At 47.4% G+C, this 16524-nt stretch overlaps 1 protein-coding gene across 4 annotated transcripts in view; it reads right to left on the bottom strand.

Moving 5' to 3' along the window:
- The window catches only part of LOC110531415 (H(+)/Cl(-) exchange transporter 5), a 40629-nt gene that overhangs the window by 14334 nt on the left and 9771 nt on the right, over window positions 1-16524 (bottom strand). For all 4 annotated transcript variants that reach the window (XM_036987266.2, XM_036987267.2, XM_036987265.2 and 1 more), the window contains exons 3-13: window positions 10183-10352; window positions 9360-9459; window positions 8247-8434; window positions 7622-7744; window positions 5813-5909; window positions 3396-3505; window positions 3136-3216; window positions 2704-2938; window positions 2370-2556; window positions 2136-2295; window positions 1305-1491 (exon numbers count right to left, since the gene is read on the bottom strand). In XM_036987266.2, the coding sequence (XP_036843161.1) occupies window positions 1305-1491; window positions 2136-2295; window positions 2370-2556; window positions 2704-2938; window positions 3136-3216; window positions 3396-3505; window positions 5813-5909; window positions 7622-7744; window positions 8247-8434; window positions 9360-9459; window positions 10183-10352 (1638 nt within the window). The remainder of the gene's footprint in view (window positions 1-1304; window positions 1492-2135; window positions 2296-2369; window positions 2557-2703; window positions 2939-3135; window positions 3217-3395; window positions 3506-5812; window positions 5910-7621; window positions 7745-8246; window positions 8435-9359; window positions 9460-10182; window positions 10353-16524) is intronic.

The following is a 16524-nucleotide window of genomic DNA, read 5'->3' as shown; positions in this document are numbered from 1 at the left end:
TCGTCAGACGGGGAGGGAGACGGTATTCGTCAGACGGGGAGGGAGACGGTATTCGTCAGACGGGGAGGGAGACGGTATTCGTCAGACGGAGAGGGAGACGGTATTCGTCAGACGGAGAGGGAGACGGTATTCGTCAGACGGAGAGGGAGACGGTATTCGTCAGACGGAGAGGGAGACGGTATTCGTCAGACGGAGAGGGAGACGGTATTCGTCAGACGGAGAGGGAGACGGTATTCGTCAGACGGAGAGGGAGACGGTATTCGTCAGACGGAGAGGGAGACGGTATTCGTCAGACGGAGAGGGAGACGGTATTCGTCAGACGGAGAGGGAGACGGTATTCGTCAGACGGAGAGGGAGACGGTATTCGTCAGACGGAGAGGGAGACGGTATTCGTCAGACGGAGAGGGAGACGGTATTCGTCAGACGGAGAGGGAGACGGTATTCGTCAGACGGAGAGGGAGACGGTATTCGTCAGACGGAGAGGGAGACGGTATTCGTCAGACGGGGAGGGAGACGGTATTCGTCAGACGGGGAGGGAGACGGTATTCGTCAGACGGGGAGGGAGACTGTATTCGTCAGACGGGGAGGGAAACGGTATTCGTCAGACGGAGAGGGAGACGGTATTCGTCAGACGGAGAGGGAGACGGTATTCGTCAGACGGAGAGGGAGACGGTATTCGTCAGACGGAGAGGGAGACGGTATTCGTCAGACGGAGAGGGAGACGGTATTCGTCAGACGGAGAGGGAGACGGTATTCGTCAGACGGAGAGGGAGACGGTATTCGTCAGACGGAGAGGGAGACGGTATTCGTCAGACGGAGAGGGAGACGGTATTCGTCAGACGGGGAAGGAGACGGTATTCGTCAAAGACGGGGAAGGAGAGAGGGATGGGATAGTATCTTGGGGGACAAGTTAGTGAAGACACTTCTGACGACGACATACCAAAAAGAAGCACTATAGAAGTGTGATTTGAACCGCTAAGATAAACCCCAGACATACAGCAACCCCACTGTAGTGGTCTAACCCCACCGTAGTGGTCTGACCCCACCGTAGTGGTCTAGTGACCTCCTCACCCAGACATACAGCAACCCCACCGTAGTGGTCTAACCCCACCGTAGTGGTCTAACCCCAACGTAGTGGTCTAACCCCAACGTAGTGGTCTAACCCCAACGTAGTGGTCTAACCCCACCGTAGTGGTCTAGTGACCTCCTCACCCAGACATACATCAACCCCACCACAGTACTGTAGTGACCTCCTCACCTAGACATACATCAACCCCACCATAGTACTGTAGTGACCTCCTCACCTAGACATGCAGCCGCCCCCACCATAGCGTAGAGCCCTGGTGTGATACAGTCCGCCCCTGATGAGCACCAGCCCTTGACGATGAGCCAGTCATGATGGTTCAACGCCATCTGTTCCATGGCAACTCCCAGCAGTCTGCCTGCTATCGCCCCTACAGCCATACTGGGGATGAAGAGACCGGAAGGGACCTGGAGAGATGAGCATGGAACCAATTGTCAAATAATGATTGTCCTTCTTGCTGTTACTAGTGTCCTAGCCACGGGGTGTACTTGTACAACAAGCTGCCTCACTACAGAAACAGGAGATGGGCTCCTACCCTATGGGCCTATGGGCCGTTCTGGCTCGGACAAGGTTATTAGAGAATATATCACAGATCAATTTGATCAAAAATATGTAAACCGGGCCTCCCGGATGGCGCAGTGGTCTAAGGCCACCAGAGACTCTGGGTTCGAACCCAGGCTCTGTCGCGACAGATATCCTCGTCTCATCGCGCACCTGCGACTCCTGTGGAGGGCCGGGCGCAGTGCACGCTAACCAAGGTCACCAGGTGTTTCCTCCGACACATTGGTGCGGCTGGCTTCCGGGTTGGAGGCGCGCTGTGTTAAGAAGCAGTAACTTGGTTGGGTTGTGTTTCGGAGGACGCATGACTTTCAACCTTCGTCTCTTCCAACCCCGTACGGGAGTTGTAGCGATGAGACAAGATAACTACTAACAATTGGACACCACGAATTTGGGGAAAAAAGGGGGTAAAATAAATAAATATATAAGTAAAACAAGATTATTTTTTTTTTTAAATCATCATCATCACACAACCCACCTATCCCACACCTACCTTCATGCCGAAGGTAACCACAGTGACCAGCATCTTGAAGAAGAGGGCCAGAGCCAGTTGCCATAGCGCTGTGTACACACCTGGTCCAGCTGGCCTATCAGGGAGTGTGTTACTGAACGCCCTATCAGCGAGGCTGGCAGTAAACACACCAGAGTCAGACCTGAAGGAATTAAATAATAAAGTAAATATTAGTTGACAACATTTAAAACACACACTCCCTCCACCAGTTAGTACCTGTTCTCAGAGCTGTTGTAGTCACACAGCTGTGAGGAATCCAGTAGAGAACAGTCATTAAACAGTTCTGAGATCAGTTCTGACCCACTCATCCTGGTGTAACTGTTAGGGAAGGAGAGGAGGGCTGTGATTCCAGTTACCACCAAGACCTCCAGCACCGGGTAGTGGCCCAGACGAGTGGTCTTACCTGAGGAAAGGAGGAAGTCCATCACGTCATTATTGTGACAATTAATAAATCATTCAATCAGTTAGTCAATCAAAACTGGAACAGGAGAGAAACAGACAGGCTCATTCATTAGAAGTAGTCTCTCTCTCATCCCTCCCTCCTACTCACGTCTTCTGCACCAGGCGATATTAGCCCTGATGAAGAGCGCCCCCCAGAGGCCACCGAAGATGCCCAGCAGGATGAACGGGACCAGCTCCACCATGTGCCAGGGGGTATGGAACTCTACGTAGAACAGGACCAGTCGGCTGTTACCGAACGGGTTGATGGAGCGGAGAGTGAAGGCTGCCACCAACGCAGCGAAGAACGACCTCCACAGAGTCTTCAGAGGAAAGTAGTAGCTCACCTGGGCAGAGGGAGAAGAGAGAAGGAAGTCTCCTTCACGGTCAAAAGGACTAGTTTCACGCAGTAGTAAGCCTTTGTTCAAGTCTCTTACGCACAAGTTTATAGCTCCACAATAACATTGGTGAAGAAAAAGTAACATTATACCTGATTGTTTTAATTTTCTAATTCAGGTTAAGAGTTGGACATGGGTTCCCTTACCTCCTCCAGACTGAACAGCACTCCTCCTATAGGTGCGCCAAAGGCCACAGACACGCCCACTGCTGCGGCTGCAGATAACACCTAGGACAGATGGGTAGATCACTATATACTAACACAAAAGATTCAGATGAAGGTAATGGAGACAATAAGAGGAGGCCTCTGCACAGTATTGAGATGCAACCATGATTCTAACAAAATGAACAATTATCTATTCCACCTCTACTGAGATGATTCAAACATCCGTCTTTCTCTTCTCTCACCTCTCGTCGTTTTGCTTCGTTCTGTCGGTACTTTGTGAACAGATGACAGAGGATGTTGGCACAGCAACATGCTACATGGACCAGGGGTCCTTCCTTGCCAAGACTGAGACCTGTAGAGACAGAAAGACAAGTCAATGTTTATGTAGAGCCTGTAGAGACAGAAAGACAGAACGCGAGAGAGCGACAGAAAGCGATAGAGAGAGCGATAGAGAGAGCGAGAGAGAGAGCGACAGAGAAAGCGAGAGAGAGAGAGCGAGAGAGAGCGACAGAGAAAGCGAGAGAGAGAAAGCGAGAGAGAGAGAGCGAGAGCGAGAGAGAGCGAGAGAGAGCGAGAGAGAGCGAGAGAGAGCGAGAGAAAGCGAGAGAGCGAGAGAGAAAGCGAGAGCGAAAGCGAGAGAGAGAGCGCGATAGAAAAAGCGAGAGAGAAAGCGAGAGAGAGAGCGCGATAGAAAAAGCGAGAGAGCGCGATAGAGAAAGCGAGAGAGCGCGATAGAGAAAGCGAGAGAGCGCGATAGAGAAAGCGAGAGAGCGCGATAGAGAAAGCGAGAGAGCGCGATAGAGAAAGCGAGAGAGCGCGATAGAGAAAGCGAGAGAGCGCGATAGAGAAAGCGAGAGAGCGCGATAGAGAAAGCGAGAGAGCGCGATAGAGAAAGCGAGAGAGCGCGATAGAGAAAGCGAGAGAGCGCGATAGAGAAAGCGAGAGAGAGCGAGAGAGAGCGAGAGAGAGCGAGAGAGAGCGAGAGAGAGCGAGAGAGAGCGAGAGAGAGCGAGAGAGAGCGAGCGAGAGCGAGCGAGAGCGAGAGAGCGAGAGCGAGAGCGAAAGCGAGAGAGAGAGCGATAGAGGAAGTGATAGAGAGAGCGATAGAGGAAGTGATAGAGAGAGCGATAGAGGAAGCGATAGAGGAAGCGAGCGATAGAGGAAGCGATAGAGGAAGCGAGAGCGAGAGAGTGAGAGCGAGAGAGAAAGCGAGAGAGAGCGATAGAGGAAGCGAGAGAGAGAGCGACAGCGAGCGAGAAAGCTAGAGAGAGAGAGAGAGCGATAGAGGAAGTGATAGAGAGAGCGATAGAAAAAGCGAGAGAGAGAGAGAGCGATAGAGGAAGCGATAGAGAAAGCGAGAGAGAGAGAGCGATAGAGAAAGCGAGAGAGGAAGCGAGAGAGAGCGATAGAGGAAGCGAGAGAGCGATAGAGGAAGCGAGCGAGAGCGATAGAGGAAGCGAGAGAGAGCGATAGAGGAAGCGAGAGAGAGCGATAGAGGAAGCGAGAGAGAGCGATAGAGGAAGCGAGAGAGAGCGATAGAGGAAGCGAGAGAGAGCGATAGAGGAAGCGAGAGAGAGCGATAGAGGAAGCGAGAGAGAGCGATAGAGGAAGCGAGAGCGAAAGCGAGAGAGAGCGATAGAGGAAGCGAGAGAGAGCGATAGAGGAAGCGAGAGAGAGCGATAGAGGAAGCGAGAGAGAGCGATAGAGGAAGCGAGAGAGAGCGATAGAGGAAGCGAGAGAGAGCGATAGAGGAAGCGAGAGAGAGCGATAGAGGAAGTGATAGAGAGAGCGATAGAAAAAGCGAGAGAGAGAGAGAGCGATAGAGGAAGCGATAGAGGAAGTGATAGAGAGAGCGATAGAAAAAGCGAGAGAGAGAGAGAGCGATAGAGGAAGCGATAGAGAAAGCGAGAGAGAGAGAGCGATAGAGAAAGCGAGAGAGGAAGCGAGAGAGAGCGATAGAGGAAGCGAGAGAGAGCGATAGAGGAAGCGAGAGAGAGCGATAGAGGAAGCGAGAGAGAGCGATAGAGGAAGCGAGAGAGAGCGATAGAGGAAGCGAGAGAGAGCGATAGAGGAAGCGAGAGAGAGCGATAGAGGAAGCGAGAGAGAGCGATAGAGGAAGCGAGAGAGAGCGATAGAGGAAGCGAGAGAGAGCGATAGAGGAAGCGAGAGAGAGCGATAGAGGAAGCGAGAGAGAGCGATAGAGGAAGCGAGAGAGAGCGATAGAGGAAGCGAGAGCGAAAGCGAGAGAGAGCGATAGAGGAAGCGAGAGCGAAAGCGAGAGAGAGCGATAGAGGAAGCGAGAGAGAGCGATAGAGGAAGCGAGAGAGAGCGATAGAGGAAGCGAGAGAGAGCGATAGAGGAAGCGAGAGAGAGCGATAGAGGAAGCGAGAGAGAGCGATAGAGGAAGCGAGAGAGAGCGATAGAGGAAGCGAGAGAGAGCGATAGAGGAAGCGAGAGAGAGCGATAGAGGAAGCGAGAGAGAGCGATAGAGGAAGCGAGAGAGAGCGATAGAGGAAGCGATAGAGAGAGCGATAGAGGAAGCGATAGAGAGAGCGATAGAGGAAGCGATAGAGAGAGCGATAGAGAAAGCGATAGAGAAAGCGATAGAGAAAGCGATAGAGAAAGCACTTGAGAGAAAGAGGGAGTGTGAGAGCAGTACCAGAAGAGACAGCCAGGACCAGGGTAATTGTCTTGATGATTAGGGTCCATTTCCCCAGGTAGCCTCTAATGATGAACCCAGAGAGGATGGTCTTTATCTGGGGAGACACGAGAGGGGAGAGGGGGTTAGGGTATGGAGGTCATGGAGAAAACCAAGTGAGGCTTCTGTAGAAGCAAGGAAGACATTTGGTTCAAGTTCATTAGGGCACGCCGTAGCAAATCATTTTTCAACAAAATATGAAAACAAGCTTATGATTGGTCACATTCAGGTGGTCCTTGTTTCAGTTGGTTGTGTTTAAAATGGTAGAAAACTAAGTGAAAAACCCAAACTAACAAAAACTCACCAAAAACTCACAACCAGACAGTTTGCAGAACAAAGACATGCTAACTGGATCACTCCGAGGGAGATGAACATGTGGTCATCTATTTTAAAAATGGTATGATTGTTGCAAAACCGTACCAATGTGTCAATAATGGGTTTTAAAACATCTCTCTTGCATGTGGGACCTTTGACAGGCTTTCACACTGCTGTTACCTCAGTTTGAGATGTCAGTCAACTCCCAATGGGACCGTCTCTTTCTCCTACAGAGTCTGTCCCACATGGCACCCTATTCGTGACCAGATAAATAGGGAACAACGTAGGGAATGGGGTGCAATTTGAGACATAAAAAAAAAAGGTAACCTTTATTTAACTAGGCGAGTCAGTTAAGAACAAATTCTTATTTACAATGACGGCCTACCCCGGCCAAACCCAGACGACGCTGGGCCAATTGTGCGCCGCCCTATGGGACGCCCAATCACAGCCGGTTGTGATACAGCCTGGATTCATCCATTACAAATCATGAAGGGATTCATTGTTTTGCTTTGGTGACATTTGTCCCAATATCACGAGGGAAATAAAAATGCAGTCGTTTTTTGGCACGTTGTGTGTGTGTGTGTTTGTGTGTTTGTTTGTTTGCTGTAAATGAGTGTGTGTGTGTTCTGCTGCCAAAAAAACAAGGAACAGATCTGATTCTATGAGTGAGCCAAACATATTAATGGACAGTGTGTCTGCCAGCGTCATGATGCTAGTGTGTGTGTGTGTCAGTAGTTGTGGCTACAACTGAAAGTGTTTTAGCCCAATTTCGAAGGACAAGAGGTCAGTGACGACCCCAATAACACAGATATGGTCTTCACTCCAAAACAAACTGGCCGCATCCCAAACGGCACTCGATTCCAGTGTCCTAGTGGATTTTTACAGAGGATAGGATGCCATTTGGGACTGTTTTCTCAAAAATACAGACAAGAGCGATCACGGTATGGCTTTAAACACCTGGTAGTGATTACATTTAGAAAATTGTACAAAAAATAAATAAGTGAGTTTCTGAAATTCAAAGCAAAATGTTCATGTTGATATGTCAGAGTACGTTCTCAAAGAGAAAGATGTCTTTTTTTGGTGAGGTATTAGTCACTTCAAAGGGTCTGTTACATATCATTGTGCTTCAAGTGATGTAAATCACACATCTGCATCCATTTTTTTGTATCCCAATTGTTTTTAATATGTTTTTGTATTTTTCTGAAATATCTCCTTGAGCCGTCTCAGCGCTCTGGGTTTGTTTACGGAAGTAAAACTGAGTCTGATTTCTAAAAGGTTCAATAGAATTGGACGCACTTCAACGAGACTGAAAAAGGCCAGGAGAGACAAACAAATATTCTTTCAGAAAAAAAGCTCCAGTCTTTTGTAACACTTGTGTCATATCTGACAGTGTCTGTCTGAACCAAAACTGTGTTAGTTAGCCCACTGAGCTAAAGGCTGAATGTCTGTGTTCACCTCTGGTATTCCTGATCCACAGGCGTAAGGTGCGAAGGCCCGGACCAGAATGACAGCCAGGAAGGAGAACAGTAGAGCGCACAACATGAACATCAAGTAGTTGACTATGTACGCTGCTGCCCCCTACAGGACACACAGAGGAATGACAGGGTTAGGTATAGATAAAGTAGAAAACAGAGCATCAGGTAGTTGACTATGTACGCTGCTGCCCCCTACAGGACACACAGAGGAATGACAGGGTTAGGTATAGATAAAGTAGAAAACAGAGCATCAGGTTGTTGACTATGTACACTGCTGCCCCCTACAGGACACACAGAGGAATGACAGGGTTAGGTATAGATACAGTAGAAAACAGAGCATCAGGTTGTTGACTATGTACACTGCTGCCCCCTACAGGAGACACAGAGGAATGACAGGGTTGAACAGTACTGTAATCTGGTCATGGTGAGTAGACACCAGGTAAGGTGTCTCAACCACCAGAGGGAGCTCACACACAACTGAAAATTCACTAAGCCATTGTGAATGGCATCACAAAAAAAGTAGAAACTCAAATATTGTTATTTTTCAATGATCGACAAATGCTTACACACACACACACCCCTCCTGACTTCTCCCCCCTCCTCACCTCTGAGCTACCACCCAGCAGTTCAGCCCAGCTCTGCCACTGTGGACACCTGTCCCTCTCTTGAAAGGTGGTTTGGTTAGAGCCCCAGCAGCAGTGTTCATGGTTGAACCAGAAGCCAGACAGACACACACCCTCCTTCAGGTCTGTTAACCAGTGAGCCGAGATGTCTATACAGCCTGCTAGAGCACCTGGAGAGAGGAGAGAGGGAGGACAGATTGAGGACAGAGAGAGGTGAGAGAGAGCGAGGACAGAGAGAGGTGAGAGAGAGCGAGGACAGAGAGAGGTGAGAGAGAGCGAGGACAGAGAGAGGTGAGAGAGAGCGAGGACAGAGAGAGGTGAGAGAGAGCGAGGACAGAGGTGAGAGAGAGCGAGGACAGAGGTGAGAGAGAGCGAGGACAGAGGTGAGAGAGAGCGAGGACAGAGGTGAGAGAGAGCGAGGACAGAGGTGAGAGAGAGCGAGGACAGAGGTGAGAGAGAGCGAGGACAGAGGTGAGAGAGAGCGAGGACAGAGGTGAGAGAGAGCGAGGACAGAGGTGAGAGAGAGCGAGGACAGAGGTGAGAGAGAGCGAGGACAGAGGTGAGAGAGAGCGAGGACAGAGGTGAGAGAGAGCGAGGACAGAGGTGAGAGAGAGCGAGGACAGAGGTGAGAGATAGCGAGGACAGAGGTGAGAGAGAGCGAGGACAGAGGTGAGAGAGAGCGAGGACAGAGGTGAGAGAGAGCGAGGACAGAGGTGAGAGAGAGCGAGGACAGAGGTGAGAGAGAGCGAGGACAGAGGTGAGAGACAGAGGACAGAGGTGAGAGACAGAGGACAGACCGAGGACAGAGCGAGGAGAGAGCGAGGACAGAGCGAGGACAGAGCGAGGACAGAGCGAGGACAGAGCGAGGACAGAGCGAGGACAGAGCAAGGACAGAGCAAGGACAGAGAGAGGACAGAGAGAGGAGAGAGCGAGGACAAAGAGGAGAGAGAGCGAGGACAGAGAGGAGAGAGCGAGAGGGGATAGAGAAAAAGAGGGAGATGAAAGAGGGGATAGAGTTTGAGAAAGAGAGTGGAACAAAGAGGAATATTCTACTGTATAGGAAGAGTGATAGGACGATGAGAGAGTCACACGCACCTGACAAGAGTCCTATGAGCAGCATGAGGAGCCAGCCGGAGAAGGCATCACTGATGCTGTGGAGCAGGTCCCAGGTAGACTGCTCACTCTTACTGGTGATCTGGAGAAGAGAGGGAGAGAGTCAGTTTTCATTTTTCCTCTTATGCAAAGGCCTTGTAGATTAGGCCATCACCCTGATTTCCTCTAAGGTCAGCTACGGTTACTGTAGTGACCATGGCAACATGACACAGGCCGGCCTTCCTTAGCTCTTAGGAGACAAAGTCATTGGTACATTTTCATTCCTAATGCCATACTGATGAGACAGCTCCCATTTAACCTATATTATCCAGTGGACAAATGACAACTATCTGCGTGTTTTGTTGACTGTGTCTAAGGCCCGTGTCGAGCTGGAAGAAGCTACAAAAGGACATTCAATTACAGACGCTTGTCTCTTCGGATGAGTTCATAGCGAGGGTTAAAACTACGGTGGTCAATGTTTTCACCTAGATGCACCACACCGTCCCAAAGCATCTCGCCTGCTCAATGAAATTGATGTTCTTAAAACTGTTTTGTGTTGTGAATGTGTCACACTTCGAGTGCTGCTATTTGGCCAGGTATCTATTGTAAAATAGATTTTAATCTCAGTGAGACTAACCTGGTAAAATGTCATTTAAATTTAAAAAAAAATGAAAGGTCTCTTCCTCAATTCATTCTCTCCTCGCCTCCTTCCCAGCACTCATTGAAGATCAGAGGGGAGGGGCCATGGGCTTCCTTGTCCAATGAGTGTTGAGAAGATGGATGTGAGGAACCTATGAAAGATGAATTGAGAAAGCTGTGAAACCACCTCTCTGTGGCGGTCGCGGTCCTTGCTCTTCTCTCTGACCCAGTCGATGGTATTGAAGTCTTCGTAGGTCCCTACCCCCGGTACCGGCTCGTCTAGTAGGTCCATCAGCTTCCCGTTACTACCAGCCCCGTTACCGGTCATATCATTAGAGTAACCGGTAGTACCGTAGCCTTGGAGGGAGGGAGAGAGGGATTTGTTAACACACACACACACTACACTATTGTTACCAACTAAATCAAATGTGAAAGAACATTATTAGAAAATAATGTGTTTTGTACTCATATCAATAACGCCTTTGAAAACAATACTACATACATTATTAAAATAACATGTGTGTGATTGACCTCAGACACATTTCCCAAGACACAAAAACTCCACAAACCATAGACAGGCAGAGGATGTGTCCCAAACGGTACCCTATTCCCTACGGGACAATCTCAATTCCTCGGTCTGTCTTCTCTCACCTCCTTCTCAAAACCCATTGGATGAGAAAGCCAGAGGTTCCACCCCTCTGACCTTCTCCTCCAATGGGTTTAGAGGAGGCGTCGAGGAGATTCTCTTTAAACCACAGCCTTTTGAAGAACTGAGTGCCATTTCAAACAGAGTTAGCGCCCGCGACAATAACCACAACAACAACTCTAATCAACATCTCTCTAACGGCAACAGGAAGTGACACAGGATGCAGCCCGATTTCAGCTTGTTGTGCGAAACACAATACGGTCCCTGGTGAAAGCACAGTGGTTATTCCACTGAAAACAACACCACCATCGTCAGTGAACAGAGGGGAAGTCATGGCAGCCTATTCCCTTTATAGTGCACTACTTCTGACCAGGACCCATAGGGCTCTGGGTCAAAACTAGTGCACTTCAGAAAGTACACTATGACTTTTAATGTGTTACAGCCTGAAGAACGGATTCACCGGACATCACACAATACCCCATAACGTCAAAGTGGAACTGTCTTTTTAGAAATGAAACGCAAAATGTCCAGCTGAAACGTGTGTCAATACATATTCAACCCCTTTGTTATGATGACAAGCCTAATTACGTTCAGGAGTAAAAATGTGCTTCATGTGCTTAACCAGTCACATAATAAGTTGCATGGACTCACTCGGTTTGCAATAATAGTGTTTAACATGATTTTTTAAATGACTACCTCATCTCTGTTCCCCACACATATAGATTAAGTGTAAGGTACCTCAGTTGGGCAGTGGTCTCTGTTCCCCACACATTTTATTTTTCCTTTATTTAACCAGGCAATTCAGTTAAGAACAAATTCTTATTTTCAATGACGGCCTAGGAACAGTGGGTTAACTGCTCAGGGGCAGAACGACAGATTTGTACCTTGTCAGCTCGGGGGTTTGAACTTGCAACCTTGCGGTTACTAGTACAACGCTCTAACCACTAGGCTACCCCCAGAGAAATGTAAGGTACCTCAGTTGGGCAGTGGATTTCAAACACAGATTCAATCACAAAGACCAGAGCAGTTTTCCAATGCCTTGCATAGAAGGGCATCTATTGGTAGAAAGGTAAAAATAAAACAAAGCAGATTTGGAATATATCCCTTTGAGCATGGTGCAGTTATTAATTACACTTTGGATGGTGTATCAATACACCCAGTCACTACAAAGATACAGGCGTCCTTCTTAACTCAGTTGCCGGAGAGGAAGGAAACTGCTCATGGATTTGACCATGTGGCCAATGTTGACTTTAAAACAGCTACAGAGTTTAATGGCTGTGATGGGAGAAAATTGAGGATGGATCAACAACCTTGTAGTTACTCCACAATACTGACCTAAATTAGAGTGAAAAGGAGGAAGCCTGTACAGAATAAAAATATTCCAAAACGTGCATCCTGTTTTGCAACAAGTCACTAAAGTAAAATATTTTGCAAATAAATTAACTTTAATCCAACACAACCCTGAGTACCACTCTTCATATTTTCAAGCATGGAGTTGGCTGCATCATGTCATGGGTATGCTTGTCATCAACAAGGACTAGGCAGTTTAAAGAAATGTAAAAATAAATAGAGCTAAACATCCTAGAGGAAAACCTGGTTCAATCTGCTTTCCAACAGACACTAGGAGACAAATGAACCTTTCAGCAGAGCAATAACCTAAAACACAAGGCCAAATATACACTGAAGTTGCTTACCAAGACAACATTGAATGTTCCCGAGTGGCCTAGTTACAGTTGACTTAAATCTGCTAGAAAGTCTATGGCAAGAACTGAACATGGCTGATTAGCAATGACCAACAACCACCTTCACAGAAAATGTTTTTTTTAAGAATAATGTGCAAATATTGTATATTCAAGGTATTTAAAGCTCTTAGAGACTTAGCCAGGAAGATTCACAGCTGTAATCACTGTCAACGGTGATCCTAACAGTGAGTGACTCAGGGGTGATCCTAACAGGTAAGTGAGTGACTCAGGGGTGATCCTAACATACCTCCCTTACATGTGGGAACACTTATGTAAATGTTTCATTTCCAGTAAATTTGTAAAACATGTTTTCAGTTTGTTATCATAGAATAAGTCAAAGGGTATGAGAATACTTTCTGAATGCACTGTGTTCACATGTCTGTTTTGTGTTGTCTATATACTTCCTGTCTAGGAATCTAAACAAAACGTTCAGGCCATGGACTGAACCTATAGTGGACAGACAGGGCTGTATAACTTTCAACAGTACATTTGGAAAGTATTCAGACCCCTTGACTTTTTCCATATTCTGTTACATAGCCTTATTCTAAAATACCCCATAATGACAAAGCAAAAAAAAACAGTTTGTAGACATTTTTTGCATATTTATACAATTTTAAACTGATGACATTTACATAAGTATTCAGACCCTTTACTCAGTACTTTGCTAAAGCACCTTTGGCAGCGATTACAGCCTGGAGTCTTATTGGCACAGCTGTATTTGGGGAGTTTCTCACAGTCTTCTCTGGAGGTAAATGTTTACCATTTTTAATACATTTGCAAACATTTCTAAAAACCTGTCTTCGCTTTGTCATTATGGGGTATTGTGATGTCATTATGGGGTATTGTGATGTCATTATGGGGTATTGTGTGTAGATTGATGAGGGAGAAAAACATGTATTTAATCAATTTTAGAATAAGGCTGTAACATAACAAAATGTGGAAAAAGTGAAAGGGTCTGAATACTTTCTGAAGACACTGTATAAAGCTGAGGGCTCAACACTGTCCATGGGTATTACCTTCTGGAACATACCTCATCTACAACCTGATTCTGCTGTAATAAAGAGGAACAAAAACGTGTCATATCTATGATCAGATCACAATGAGACTGAAGAAAGGTAGGTTGCAGCTAAACAACGTGGAGATGGAAACGGCCACTGTGGTTCTATTGTCACTGTGGGGTTCAACTATCTCAGGTGATGACAGGACACGCCTGGCTGGTTTCTAAAGGGAAGAGAAAGTATGTCTGTCTGCCTGGTTGGCATCTTGGGAGTTTGACATTTTGTCAGTGCTTGCAAATGTGACCTGCTAAATAGTTTCATTTGTCAAATTGCAAGTACATGTATTTGATCATTAGTAAACCAAACTTGAATGGAGAACTCAAGTACTACCCTAAACCAGTTACATAGAGACACACAGTACAGCAGGCCAAGCTTTACAGGAGGTTAGCTGAAGGAAGAGACGCGCCTACAGTACAGCAGGCCAAGCTTTACAGGAGGTAAGCTGAAGGAAGAGACACACCTACAGTACAGCAGACCAAGCTTTACAGGAGGTTAGCTGAAGGAAGAGACACACAGTACAGCAGGCCAAGCTTTACAGGAGGTTAGCTGAAGGAAGAGACACACAGTACAGCAGGCCAAGTTTTACAAGAGGTAAGCTGAAGGAAGAGACCCACCTACAGTACAGCAGACCAAGCTTTACAGGAGGTTAGCTGAAGGAAGAGACCCACCTAGAGTACAGCAGACCAAGCTTTACAAGAGGTTAGCTGAAGGAAGAGACACACAGTACAGCAGGCCAAGTTTTACAAGAGGTAAGCTGAAGGAAGAGACCCACCTACAGTACAGCAGACCAAGCTTTACAGGAGGTTAGCTGAAGGAAGAGACCCACCTACAGTCCAGCAGGCCAAGCTTTACAGGAGGTTAGCTGAAGGAAGAGACGCGCCTACAGTACAGCAGGCCAAGCTTTACAGGAGGTAAGCTGAAGGAAGAGACACACCTACAGTACAGCAGACCAAGCTTTACAGGAGGTTAGCTGAAGGAAGAGACACACAGTACAGCAGGCCAAGCTTTACAGGAGGTTAGCTGAAGGAAGAGACACACAGTACAGCAGGCCAAGTTTTACAAGAGGTAAGCTGAAGGAAGAGACCCACCTACAGTACAGCAGACCAAGCTTTACAGGAGGTTAGCTGAAGGAAGAGACCCACCTAGAGTACAGCAGACCAAGCTTTACAAGAGGTTAGCTGAAGGAAGAGACACACAGTACAGCAGGCCAAGTTTTACAAGAGGTAAGCTGAAGGAAGAGACCCACCTACAGTACAGCAGACCAAGCTTTACAGGAGGTTAGCTGAAGGAAGAGACCCACCTAGAGTACAGCAGACCAAGCTTTACAGAAGGTTAGCTGAAGGAAGAGACACACCTACAGCACAGCAGGCCAAGTTTTACAGACGGTTAGCTGAAGGAAGAGACACACCTACAGTACCTGAAATCAAATCCCACGCTTGCACACACACCAGATGAAGGGCTACCCAGGAGGAAGACCTGCATCACAGCAGCCTATGCTTCAACCCACAGTGTTAAAATAGCTGATCTGAACCCCAAAATCTAGGTTATAGGAAAGCCACAGCTCAGTCCAGGACCACAGATGAGCAAACACACACACAACCTTAAAAAAATAAAAATAAACTAATTTTTTGTGTTAATGATTCTAACTTGAAGTGACACTCTACAGGCCTGTTTCCCCGGCAATAGATTATCCATTCAAAAATGTGTTCCGGGGAAACAGCCCCAATGAGTTGAGTGATAGAGCTCCTCAGTAACATCAGCTCAGTATGCTGAATCAGCTGACAGAAGAGAAGTTTAAAAATTAACAATTCATCTCATTGCAACAACCTAAAAAAAACTCAGTGCAGCAGTGACTCACATGGACTCCGGACCTCCAGCGCGCGCGCACACACACACACACACACACACACACACGCGAGATGGGGTGGATAATGGACTGTAAATGGTAGCAATATGCAATATATGTACCACTACTGATAAGACATAATAAAATACAATTACGCAGTTGTGTAATGAGGACAAATATTATTGGAAACAACTATTTCAGGCAATTATCATTCTATAACATGAAGACCACACAGCCAGCGTTACGCGTGCGAGCGTTTGCTAAATAAATGTACACAGACATGTTATTCAATCAACACCGCTGGCGAACGTCTGCGTGGCTAGGCGCTAAAATAAAACGTGGTTCCATTTGTGACGCGCTGCCCAGTCCAGTTGGAGGTGGTAAAGCACCGTGAAACTCCTTTGGGATAGGGGGCAGCATTTTCACGTCTGGACGAAGAGCGACTGACGTGCCCAGAGTGAACTGCCTCCTACTCCCAGTCCCAGATGCTAACATATGCCTATTATTATCAGTAGTATTGGATAGAAGACACTCTGAAGTTTCTAAAACTGTTTGAATGATGTCTGTGAGTATAACTCATATGTCAGACAAAAAACCTGAGAAAAAATCCAAACAGGAAGTGGGAAATCTGAGGTTTGTAGTTTTTAAAGGGAGGAAGTGAGGGCCCTCGGAGTGTGGTGTCAGGAAAATAACCTCACACTCAACGTCAACAAAACTAAGGAGATGATTGTGGGCTTCAGGAAACAGCAGAGGGAACACCCCCCTATCCAAATCGATGGAACAGTAGTGGAGAGGGTAGCAAGTTTTAAGTTCCTCGGCATACACATCACAGACAAACTGAATCGGTCCACTCACACAGACAGCATCGTGAAGAAGGCGCAGCAGCGCCTCTTCAACCTCGGGAGGCTGAAGAAAAGCACTCACAAACTTCTACAGATGCACAATCGAGAGCATCCTGGCGGGCTGTATCACCGCCTAGTACGGCAACTGCTCCGCCCACAACCGTAAGGCTCTCCAGAGGGTAGTGAGGTCTGCACAACGCATCACCGGGGACAAACTACCTGCCCTCCAGGACACCTACACCACCCGATGTTACAGGAAGGCCATAAAGATCATCAAGGACATCAACCACCCGAGCCACTGCCTGTTCACCCCGCTATCATCCAGAAGGCGAGGTCAGTACAGGTGCATCAAAGCTGGGACCGAGAGACTGAAAAACAGCTTCTATCTCAAGGCT

The sequence above is a fragment of the Oncorhynchus mykiss genome, chromosome 9, assembly GCF_057628025.1.
Source record: "Oncorhynchus mykiss isolate SJ-2025 chromosome 9, ASM5762802v1, whole genome shotgun sequence".
Classification (NCBI taxonomy): domain Eukaryota; kingdom Metazoa; phylum Chordata; class Actinopteri; order Salmoniformes; family Salmonidae; genus Oncorhynchus; species Oncorhynchus mykiss.
Note: the sequence above shows the minus strand (reverse complement) of the source record. Positions and strands in the feature narration are given on the sequence as shown.